Raw genomic sequence first — 11,861 nt, forward strand, 5'->3', positions numbered from 1 at the left:
GCGCCCCGTATGGTGCACTAGTCCGGGCGCCGCAACCGCGTCGTGGTGGATGTTGCCGGCTATCATTGATCTGACGTCCACCGGCCTTCGGCCTCCGACGAGGAAGAATAGGGCATGGGAGACGACGGTCCCTTGAGTCCCATGAGCCAGCTCGTGTCCCATCCCCACTCTACCTTGCCGGCGACCGGACCAACACTTTGGGAAGCGCAGCCAACCGCTGGACATGGGCATGGCGGAGTCGGACGAGCTCAGCTTAAAAATCGGTTTACGTTGGGTGCAATAGTATGGATTCGAGGTATCCGGTTCTATAATGAAATATTTGAGACCTGGCCGGTCACTGTCCGCAAACACGTCCGAACGTTTGAGGGTCAGATTTGCCAATTTTGGTTGTAGCTGCTCTCACCTCTAATCTATATACCTATAATAAAAGGGATATTGTTCTAGCGGTACGTCACGGAAATAGCCCCGAAAGTTGCAAAATGTTACACACCTGATATAAAAACGTTTCACACAGAGGAATTCCTCGCTTGGGCCGGCCCATGCAGTAGGGAACTTCTATACTGTGCTCTGCGCGCTGGGGAAGACGCAGCGCGCCCATTTGGGCCGGCCCATGTCCGGGTGACTTGTTTTTAAAATTTTATCTTTTCATTTTTTATTTTATTTTTCGTTTTTTTACTACTTTAGATAATTTGAGACTTCTAAAAAGTACAGAAAAAAAAATGATAATTTTTAAATGAAATGTTTAATAAATCATAAAATGTTTCTAGATTCAAAAAATATTTATGATTTTGTAAAAAAAGTATTCTTATTCAAACAATGTTCAAAATTTTGAAAACAAATGTTCGGGAAATAAAAAATGTTCATGGTTTTGAAAAAAGTTAATGTATTTTTTTAATGAAAGTGACAAAATTTAGCCAATTCAAAAAATGTTCATGAATGAAAAAATATCTGAAAAATTCAAACATTGTTCGTGACTTATAAAATATTTTATTCATTCACAAAATGTTCGCTGATTCAAAAAATGATCACGCATTTAAAAAATTGTTCGTTAATAAGAAATATTATGAATTTAAAAAATTGTTCCATCAATTTAAAAAAAATCGTCGATTCTACAAATATTCGCCAATTATTGAAAATTGTTTTAAAAAATGTTCACAATGCTAAAGATATATTTGAAAATAGCACAAAATGTTCATGAATTAAAAAATATTTTAAAATTTAGAAAATATTTGCATTTTTTTAAAAGTGTTCACGAATTTGAATAATGCTCACGATTTCAAATATGTGCACGAGTTTAAAAAGATGTTCATGATTTCATGAAATTGAGAGTGATTGTGTATTTTAGTGGTGTAGCAAAATATGGTAATGGCCATTGGAGATTAGTATGATTTTTTTTCTTCTACTGTAACGCATGGGCCTTTTGCTAGTAATCCCTCAGTCTCATAATATAAGAACGTGTTTGAAACTAGTGTAGTGTCAAAAACGTTCTTATATTATGGGACGGAGGGTGTATATACTAAAAAAACCCAGTCGCTGACAGGTGGGCCCCAAATACAGAGGCTCTTCAGCCAGACAAGTTCCACCACTAACCTTTCTCTTTCTTCCCCGCGGTCGACCAGTCGATACCACTCCCCTCCTTAAACCCTAGCCCCCCGCCGCCGCCGCCGCCCGCCGCGCCATGGAGGCCAGCCTCAAGCGCAAGGCCGCGGACGCCCCCGCCGACGGGCCCGACCCCCCTCTCAAGGCGCCGCGCGCGGACGCCGCTCCCCTGCTGCCGGCCGCCGCCGAGCGCGTCGCCTGCCTGCACGACGTCTCCTACCCCGAGGGATACGACGCGTCCGCCTCCGGCCCGCGTGTCGTCGCGGGCGGCGGCGAGGGCGCGGCCCCGGCCAAGACGTTCCCCTTCCCGCTCGACCCCTTCCAGTCCGAGGCCATCCGCTGCCTCGACAACGGCGAGTCCGTCATGGTGAGCAGCAAATCCAATCCCCGCGCCTCCCCCCATCATCCCAACCACGCCGCTGTTGGCTCAGCCTCTCCTGGTTAATGTAATTCCACTGTAAAAATTTGGTCTTTACTTGCTTCCGCCTGCTGGACTGGGCAATTTGTCCTGCCGCCAAGTTATCCCCACAGGAAATTCAGTGGCTGCCTGCCTGCCTCTCATGCGTGTTTCATCTACCAGGTTTCGGCGCACACGTCGGCGGGGAAGACGGTGGTGGCGCTGTACGCGATAGCCATGTCCCTGCGCAACCAGCAGCGGGTCATCTACACCTCGCCCATCAAGGCCCTCAGCAACCAGAAGTACAGGGAGTTCAAGGAGGAGTTCTCCGACGTCGGCCTCATGACCGGGGACGTCACCATCGAGCCAAACGCATCTTGCTTGGTACCAGATCGATCGCCAACCACATTGAGTTTTGTACTCTCCCTCTGTGCATATGCCTGTTTGGTGCTTAAAGCGCGCGCGTGTGTGTGTGCTCGGAAATGCAGGTCATGACCACGGAGATTTGGCGCAGCATGCAGTACAAGGGGTCCGAGGTGATGAGGGAAGTCGCTTGGGTTATCTTCGATGAGGTGCATTACATGCGTGACAGGGAGAGGGGAGTGGTGTGGGAGGAGAGTATTGTGATGGCTCCCAAAAACTCGCGGTTTGTGTTCCTCTCGGCAACTGTACCTAATGCCAAGGAGTTTGCTGATTGGGTTGCCAAGGTTTGTCTGCATTTCCCTCTGTTTTTCTGTTGTTGCCTTGACTTTGATAGTTCATAAGAGATCAAAAGAAAGTTCTCTGCTCAGTAAAGGGACATGCACATAAATTTCATTATATTGATGCACATAAATGTCAATTTGCCTCAATGCATTTGTTTTCATATATGGTCAACCATTCATCTATATTTCCAGCATATGCGTGTTATGCATAATGAAGGTATTACGACTTTGTTCCTCAGGTACATAAGCAACCTTGTCATATAGTATACACCGACTACCGACCTACACCTCTCCAGCATTATGTATTTCCTGCTGGAGGTGATGGCCTATACCTGGTCGTTGATGAAAACGGCAAGTTCAGAGAGGACAGTTTTCAGAAATCTCTGAATGTCCTTGCCCCTGCTACTGGCAGTGACAAGAAGAGGGAAAACGGGAAGCGGCAAAAGGGCCTCGTCTCGGCAGGCAAAACTAACGAAGAAAGTGACATATTCAAGATGGTGAAAATGATAATTCAGCGTCAATATGACCCTGTGATACTTTTCAGCTTTAGCAAAAGAGAGTGTGAATTTCTTGCTATGCAGGTAAGTTCTTTCTAGATTGTTAGTTGATTTAGAGGATATAACTCTTCTATGGCTCAAGGAAGTAAATGTCTTAGACTCTTAGTTGATTTTGACTGCCCTGCTTGTGTTGTAGATGGCCAAGATGGACTTGAATGGAGATGATGAGAAAGTGAACATTGAAACCATTTTTTGGAGTGCCATGGATTTGCTTTCAGATGATGACAAAAAGCTTCCCCAGGTTTCAAATATGCTTCCCTTATTGAAACGTGGCATTGGAGTGCATCATTCTGGTCTGTTGCCCATTTTAAAGGAAGTGATTGAGATACTTTTCCAAGAGGGCCTCATCAAGGTTAGCAAATGTTACTGATCGCATGGCTTCTCGGACTGCCACTGTTTCGTAGCATATTTTTGGAAGTATATTTTTGGAAGTATGGTATTATACCCTAGTGGGCTATTGCTTTGTCTTTGGAAGAATAACATCATTATTAGCTTTTCTCTTGAGCTAAAACTATGTGCCTTAAAAGTGAGGTTATAGTTCTTGGTTTCAGTGTTTCACATCAAAGTAACAGATGACGGATTTAGGTCATCAGGATAGTTGCTGTTGTATTGCAGTTTTGTAGTGAACATGGAATGTTCTTCTTGAATTTGCAATGTAAAAATGTGTATGTTAGGTTTTTTGGTAAGTGGTAACCTTACTCTTATATGAACAATAGCACTGTAAAACTTGATTGAAAGAAAGTGAGAGGTCTAAATTTTGCCAAGTATTTTACTGATCTTATTCTGTGTCATGATTTATGAGCTGATGATTTGGGAGTATTTATTTTATTTGAATTGTAAGTGATAATTGTGTTTTGTGACTAATAATTTCTTGCTGATACTGAAATCTGCTGTTGTAGTGTCTGTTTGCCACAGAGACATTCAGTATTGGATTGAACATGCCTGCAAAGACTGTTGTGTTTACCAATGTACGTAAGTTTGACGGAGATAGGTTCAGATGGTTGTCAAGTGGAGAGTACATTCAGATGAGCGGCCGTGCTGGTCGTCGAGGTATTGATCTGCGTGGTATCTGCATATTGATGGTAGATGAGAAAATGGAACCCTCAACTGCCAAAATGATGCTGAAAGGAGGTGCTGATAGTTTGAACAGGTCTGTATCATGTATTCTTTGCTCCTACTTCTATCTAGAACAATAACATACATACATTCCAGCTGAATAGTGTGAATGGAAAGACCATCTTGAGGAGAACAGAGACTGGGATTTGATGTTTCACTTGGTTTGCACTATGCTTGAAAATTTTGTTCGCCATATCTATTGTGATAACTGGGTAGTTTCGTCCATTCATGCTATATCAGTTCATTGCATCTTGGAATCTTGAGTTAGCATCGCTTAAGTTCTCATTTACTGTTTCTGTATCTCTTATGTTTCTTCCGGTTGCTTAAATGCATATTTTTCTTCTATATTGCTGGCTCTGATATTATTATCTTCTTGATTAGTGCCTTTCATTTGAGCTACAACATGTTGTTGAATCAACTGCGCTCTGAGGATGGTGACCCGGAAAAGCTTCTTCGGCATTCATTCTACCAATTTCAAGCAGATAGAGTTCTCCCTGATCTCGAGGTCTGTTAAAATTTTCTAAGCATTTTCTTTCTTTGAATAAACTTATACCATTTGTAGTCTGCCTCTTGTCCTTTCGCCCATGATCCTGTTAGTTAGCTTTGGGCATACATGCATGTTCTTTGAATCTCATGGATACTTTTGTAAGGTTGCTGTAATATATATTTTGTAGTATAATTATTTCTAGGGGTATTCCCCACTGTTTAAATTAAGATGTTCCTGCCACAACAATGTTTTATTACCTGCCTTTTGCCATTTATTATGATATTGTTGCATGTTTAGAAAGAAGAAGTTTGTTCAGAATGGTACCTGAACTGTGTTGGTTGCGTTCATGAGTGTTCACACATGCATACGTGCAGTAAACCCTTATGTTGGATGTGTCAAGAGGATGCATATACCAGTTAGAATGGCAGTTAATGTTGGTAAACTGGCTGGTGTCACCTACCATAGCAGTGCCTTTCGCTCTACATTGAAAACCCCAGCAACCAAAGCATTGCTGCAAGGAACTTATCCTGACATTCCTCTGTTTGAATTTTGTGCAGAAGCAAGTCAGGGAACTGGAAATAGAAAGAAGTTCCATGGTTATTGAAGACGAGGAGAGCGTGAAGGACTACTATGATCTCTTACAGCAGTACAGAACTTTAAAGAAGGATGTCCGTGATATTGTACTTTCGCCAAAATATGTTCTGCCTTTCTTGCAATCCGGAAGGCTTGTTCGTGTTCAATACAGTACAGATGGGTCCACCTTCTCTATTGACGAAAATGTGTCGTGGGGAATTATAATAAATTTTGAGAAGGTGAAAACCAATGCTGAAGGTAACATACATACACTTTTCTCTGTTAGTTTTGCTATTTTATTCATGGGGTTCAGTGTTAAGATCATACAGCTTCATTTTATAGAATTAACCTGCCATTGCCAAGTGGGCAGTAATCTCCCTTTATGAGAAACTATATAGCATTCCCTTTGTGGAAGATCTGAAGCCTGTATGAGCTTGGTGGCTAATTAGCCAGTTACACACTGCAGCCATCATGGCAGCAATCTCTGTGTGAATGGTCAGTAAGCTCACCTACATTAACCCGTTTTGTTGTGTCAGTTGAAGGAATGACTCCTTCACGGGTTCCCTTCTTTGATCCATCAACTCACACAATGGCTTAAGCTTGTTTGTTTCAGACTACCTCGTTCCTACCCTCTTACAATGTGATCCTAACGTTTTATGGTCATTGCTTTACAACACATAGGGGGAGGTACTGTCTAGCTATTTTGGCTCTGCTGACTTCTGGTTTTTGTTCTTACAGAAAGAAGACCCGAGGATTGTGATTACACTGTTGATGTCCTCACCAGATGTTCTGTAATCAAGGACATAAGTGGAAAGAAGACAATGAAGGTTATTCCTCTCAAATCCCGTGGAGAACCGGTTGTTATTTCATTGCCACTTTCTCAGGTAATTTACTTCTCCCATTTCACCAGTTAACCTGTCATGTTCCACTTCTAACCATATTTTATCACATTTCAAAGCTGTTTGTTTTCTTACTCTAATCCTAAATTGAACTAAATAAACAGATTGATGGACTAAGTAGCGTTCGGATGTACATACCCAAGGATCTTTTGCCTGTAGAAGCTCGAGAAAACACATTGAGGAAAGTTGACGAAGTGCTTTCAAGGTTTGCTAAAGATGGGGTTCCTCTCTTGGATCCAGAAGAAGATATGGAAGTAAGAATATCTAGTGCATATCATATTGCCATGCTTCCTCTTCTCATTTTCAATTCTAATGATTTTGTTCCTTTCAGGTAAAATCTAGCTCCTACCGGAAAGCTGCCAGAAGAATAGAAGCTCTTGAGAGCTTATTTGAGAAGCATGACATTCGTAATGCTCCCCATATCCAACAGAAGCTGAAGCTCTTGCATGCTAAGCAAGAAATAAAAGCCAAAATAAAGTCCATAAAGAAAACAATGCGGGCCTCGACTGCTCTAGCCTTTAAGGACGAGCTCAAGGCACGAAAACGAGTTCTTCGTAGGCTGGGGTAATGCATCCTCTGACACCCAAATTTTATTTGTCTTTGGTGTGCTTGCATCTCGGAAAATTGCAAAATGAAATTCCATGTTACCGAATATTGGGTGAACTAGGCAACATAACATTCTCATGTTTGTGACAAAAACCCTTGCTGTTGTGCCCTGCAGATGTTGGATTCTTAGGAAGCACAGTAGTATTCTTTGAGAAAATATTTGCAGAACAAATTTATGATCTTTCTGCTTGGGCACCTGATGGAAACAAGCACAAAACTCTAACTATTCTGCTAGAACAATCGTTGACTATTAGAGTTAAATAATAACCTCATTGTTTGAAAATTAGAGATGTATTTCGTAGATATATGGAAGTTCATGTTATTTGTTTCATGCATGAATAGAAAGTACTGTCTGCTGCGTCAATCTGCATTTTCTTGTTTTTCATAAACCTTATTGGGGTGTCTTGTTGATTCCAGATATATCACCAGTGAGGATGTAGTCGAAATAAAGGGCAAAGTGGCATGTGAGATCAGCTCAGCTGACGAACTGACATTGACCGAGCTTATGTTCAGTGGTACTTTGAAGGATGCTACTGTGGAGCAGATGGTGGCCCTGCTTTCTTGCTTTGTTTGGCAGGAAAAGCTTCAGGATGCCCCAAAGCCAAGGGAGGAGCTCGACCTGCTCTTCTACCAGTTGCAAGAGACGGCGCGAAGGGTCGCGAACCTCCAGCTTGAATGCAAGGTACTCAATAATGCTAGTACCAGAAAATCATACCATATCAGTTGTGCTGTTTTGATGCTTCAGAATTGCATCCCAATTGCTGAAACTTGTTTTTGTTATGGCCCTGCTGATGACAGATCCAGATCGATGTTGAGAGTTTCGTGAACTCCTTCCGCCCCGACGTGATGGAGGCCGTGTACTCATGGGCCAGAGGGTCGAAGTTCCACCAGATCATGGAGATGACACAGGTGTTCGAGGGCAGCCTGATCAGGGCCATCAGGCGGCTGGAGGAGGTCCTGCAGCAGCTGATCCTGGCGTCCCAGTCGATCGGCGAGACCCAGCTCGAAGCCAAGCTCGAGGAGGCGGTCAGCAAGATTAAGAGGGATATCGTGTTTGCTGCGTCGCTGTACTTGTGACTCTCCTGTGTGGTTGGGTTCCATCACAGGAGCTCATGCGCCGGGGGGGGGGGGGGGGGGGGGGTAGAGAGGTTATCATTGTCTGCTGTTCTTGTCCAGCGCCATCGACATGGACACGGTCGGGCTCCCTTGACTGGTTTGCTGTAACACGGAGCGGCATGTTGTCGCCATGGCGGGGATACAATTTTGTAGGCTGTAGAAGCAGTAAGTCGTGATTGAATTGATTAGGGTTTTGGTCCAAGGACTCAAACTTGTATCCTTTTTCTTCTTCCCTGTACACAGAAACAGAGAATTGGACTAGAGATGTACCTGAATTGATATGCGGAGAATGACGAGTGTCTGATAGTATTTTTCTTTTGATGTTCCTGAATTTTGTTTTCATCTCAAATCAAATCAATGTGTTTGTGTTGCTTGTCATGAGCCATCTGTTTGTGAAAATCAATGAGGAAATACAACTAATCTGAGCAAGGAAATACAAATCATACATTGTCAAACCATCCATTTTTATTTATGACCAATGAGAAAATGGCTCCCACACAAATGAGGATAATTCTGTCTCCCCACACAACAAATCACAAACCATTTCAAAGAACAAATTACAAATGGCATGGAAATAACACCAACAGACTGGTAGTAGTAGTTTAAAAAAGAAGAAAACGGACTGCAGCTATGTACAAAGAAGAGAGAGCATTCTCCTGGGAGCACACATGGTTGGTTGAATCTTTGTTTAATTTGCTACCAATTCTCCTGCACGATCTTGGCCTTTTCGAATATGAACTTGCCTTCCTTGTACTTCTGGGACTCCTCATAGGCGCGCTCGTACTTCCACCCGAGCACCTCGCGGCAGTCACGGCAGTGGATGTCGGCGACGGTGTGGAGCCCCGTCATGAGCTGCCGGTCCTCCTTGGCCCCCGTGGTGACGTTCATGGCGTGGGAGAAGAGGAACGCACGGCCATTCCTCCCCTAGAACAGCAGCCAAAAGAGCAGAGTATTAGAATTTATCCTCCAAACACAATCAAAATTGAGATAAGACAGATCATAGCATATCATATCGAGGTCTCGACATCTGAATGGAGCTCCTACATGTGACAGCCTCCTGCAACTGCTGCGACAGATAGATCACAGTGTATCTCTGAAACTCCAATATACTCCCTCTGTAAACTTTTATAAGAGCGTTTAGATCACTAACTCGTATATTTGTTTACAGAGGGAGTATATAAGTATAGAAACACAAATGCTAAACTCAACTACAGAAACGTGCTCAGATTGGATAATTAATTACAAGTCCGCAGCTAGTTTTGTTTTAGCCTGACATCCCCAAGCAGTCCAACATTAAACTTAGGTTCCTATTGATTGATTAAGCTCTGTCTGTCCAATCTTGACCCCCCCTAATGCAGCTAAAAGTCAGCAAGGAAGAGAAGCAAATTAAATAATTGTGCTTGGTTCTACTTCTTCTTCACCTGGAAGGCCTTGGAGATGATATCGTCGTGGAGGCAGACGTGGTTCCGGCAGTGGCAGCAGCTGTACACCCGCGGCCCGACCAATTCCGCCATCTATCTCCTTCCTGCGGCCAATCCGATTCACCGAACGAATTAGGAATCTAACAAGTGCACAACGATATCTTCTTGTCTGAAACAGAGCATGACTGACTGCCCAACACTTTTAGATAGGAGTACATAATATGTCTATGTCTAGTTTATCGATGATTCGCGTTAAATGATCATCAGGGGATGAGCACAGTTAACTATCACTATTAATATGCCTTGATCAATAGTCATCTTCTTCGTGTGATTGTTGTTAAGTAAACATAAACAGATGCTACAAAAACTGCAGGCAAGGGATTATATGATACTCTGTCGTGGTATATAACAACAATAACAACCCAGCTGCAGGTTTTTTTTTTCTTTTCTGTACATGTTTGGTTTCTGCACTAGCGAGAATCACTAGTGTAGTGGTGGCCACCTGAGGAACCCTCCGATCCGATTGAAAGAGGCGAAGCATACATACCTTGATTGCGCCGATTGAAAGGTAAGTACTTGTTGCTCCTCCAGTCCCTTGGCCACTCGGCGTGCAGATTGGATGCGCGGCGGCCGGGAAGTCGCAGGAAGGCTCTGTCGATGTAGCAGCCGGTGGGGGCGACAAGGAAGGAAGGGGAATAATCGGGAGGGGAAGACCTAGCTTGCTAGAACCAAATCGCCATGGAGTTTCTTCTGTCCGTCCGTCGATCGATTTGGGGGAAAGGAGAAGAAAGACTTTTTATTTTTATTTTTTTCCTACTAGAAGAAAAAGAAGAAGACGACGGGGAGAAGAAACGAGACGTGAGGGGCTGGGACCACTCCCCTTCTCAGGAAATATGCAAAATGTCTCAAAAAAAAGGAAATATGCAAAATCACTTGTTGTTAATGGTGATTCTCAAATATGTGCTTCTCATGCAAGGAAAAAAACTGCGTAAAAAAACTTCACGACTTTTTTTTTCCTTTTCCAAGAAACACGGTTGTGCTTCTCACAGAAACAAATTTGTGCTTCTCTTATGAAAAGATCATGATTTTTTTTGCCTTTCCGAGAAGCATAGCTGTGCTTCTTGTTGCAACAAATCTATGCCTCCACGAGAAGCAAATATGTGCTTCTCGCGGAAGCAACAAAACTTTGCACGATTTTTTTGTGCCATTTTTTTTTGCTTTTTTCAAGAATCTGTGTCTCCACAAAAAATAAATCTATGCTTCTTATGGAAGCACAAATTTATTTTTTCATGCAAAGGAAAAGGATTCCTTGAATTTTTTCCTCCAAAACCTAGCTGAGCGCCCAATACGACATGTGACGATGTGACAGCGGCTAAACACGCCACTTGGCACGGCTCTAAGGGGCACCAAAAATGACTGTCAGAGGTCCCCGCAAAAGATAACCTCCAGTTAATTGCTCTTAGAAATATACCTTTGGCTCTCGGGCGTATAAGCACCTTTAACTAAAAAAGGGTGTATATGCATCTGCTATGGTAAAAAAAATGGTAACTACGAAAAAAGTCCAAAAGTCATTTTTTAGAAACAAACTTGACCTTCTGTTGTATTGAAAAAAAGTTTTTTTCTTCCACCAAGAATACCATGAAAGTCATTCCATGGTGGATTTATTTATACGAGTACAATACAAGGTCAAATTTGTTTCAAAAAAGTTTACGAGTTTCTTGAATTTTTGTAATTACTAAATTATGCTTCCATATCAGGTGCATATACACCTGAGAGGCAAAATTGCTTGTCTCTAGGAAGGGAAAAATACAAGTGCACTTTTGAGAGTTGCTGCTTTAGGGCATCTCCAACGTTGACTCTAAAATTGGACATTGTATCCGTCCGCTGACTCATGGGAACCAGTACACGAATACTGATGCGGCAGCCGACCATCCAACTATGTCCGGATACATTCCAAACCGGATTTCAGCAAAGCAGATGATACATGCAAACCGGATGATTTTCATCTGAATGAAAGCACATTCATTACATTTTCGACATATTTCATTAAACAAAAGCGACCGGACCTAAACCTAGTCGACGCTCGTCTTTCAAGTTATTGTTGTTCCCCTCCGGTGTTAGCCGTGTCCATGCCCGGCGGAGATGAGACCCGTGAAGTGAAGGCGTGGTCACTGGCGAGGAAGAGTAGGACATGGGAAAAATAGGAACCATTTGTTTATGTTTTTTTAACTATGAGTTTGTTCCTCTTTTCATGTTTTAAAGCACAAATTGTTCACACTATGAAAAAATCATATTAGGTTACTTTTAGTAAAAAGTTCATGCGGTTCAAAAAGTGCAGATGTTTTTGGAAAAAAAATGCTCACATTGTTTCTTAAATCAAATGTTC

At 42.7% G+C, this 11,861-nt stretch overlaps 2 protein-coding genes across 2 annotated transcripts; one reads left to right on the plus strand and one right to left on the minus strand.

The window, feature by feature from the left end:
* The first annotated feature begins 1,596 nt into the window (after window positions 1-1,596).
* MTR4 (RNA helicase, ATP-dependent, SK12/DOB1 protein) lies at window positions 1,597-8,375 on the plus strand. The gene is made up of 13 exons (XM_048691015.2): window positions 1,597-1,966; window positions 2,180-2,380; window positions 2,485-2,703; window positions 2,940-3,281; window positions 3,394-3,609; window positions 4,157-4,407; window positions 4,755-4,878; window positions 5,418-5,691; window positions 6,172-6,317; window positions 6,437-6,586; window positions 6,664-6,896; window positions 7,356-7,620; window positions 7,737-8,375. The coding sequence occupies exons 1-13, from the start codon at window positions 1,679-1,681 to the stop codon at window positions 8,013-8,015; spliced, it is 2,988 nt and encodes a 995-aa protein (XP_048546972.1). The 5' UTR covers window positions 1,597-1,678; the 3' UTR covers window positions 8,016-8,375.
* A 126-nt stretch (window positions 8,376-8,501) lies between these two features.
* Window positions 8,502-10,300, minus strand: LOC125526002 (protein yippee-like At4g27745). The gene is made up of 3 exons (XM_048691017.2): window positions 10,023-10,300; window positions 9,476-9,579; window positions 8,502-8,978 (listed from the first exon to the last, which is right to left on the minus strand). Exons 2-3 carry the CDS (start codon window positions 9,566-9,568, stop codon window positions 8,751-8,753), a joined length of 321 nt encoding a protein of 106 aa, XP_048546974.1. The 5' UTR covers window positions 9,569-9,579; window positions 10,023-10,300; the 3' UTR covers window positions 8,502-8,750.
* Between the last annotated feature and the right edge of the window lie 1,561 nt (window positions 10,301-11,861).

This window comes from Triticum urartu, chromosome 7A, assembly GCF_056163025.1.
Source record: "Triticum urartu cultivar PI428250 chromosome 7A, HENAU_Tu73, whole genome shotgun sequence".
In the NCBI taxonomy this organism is placed as follows: Eukaryota; Viridiplantae; Streptophyta; class Magnoliopsida; order Poales; family Poaceae; genus Triticum; species Triticum urartu.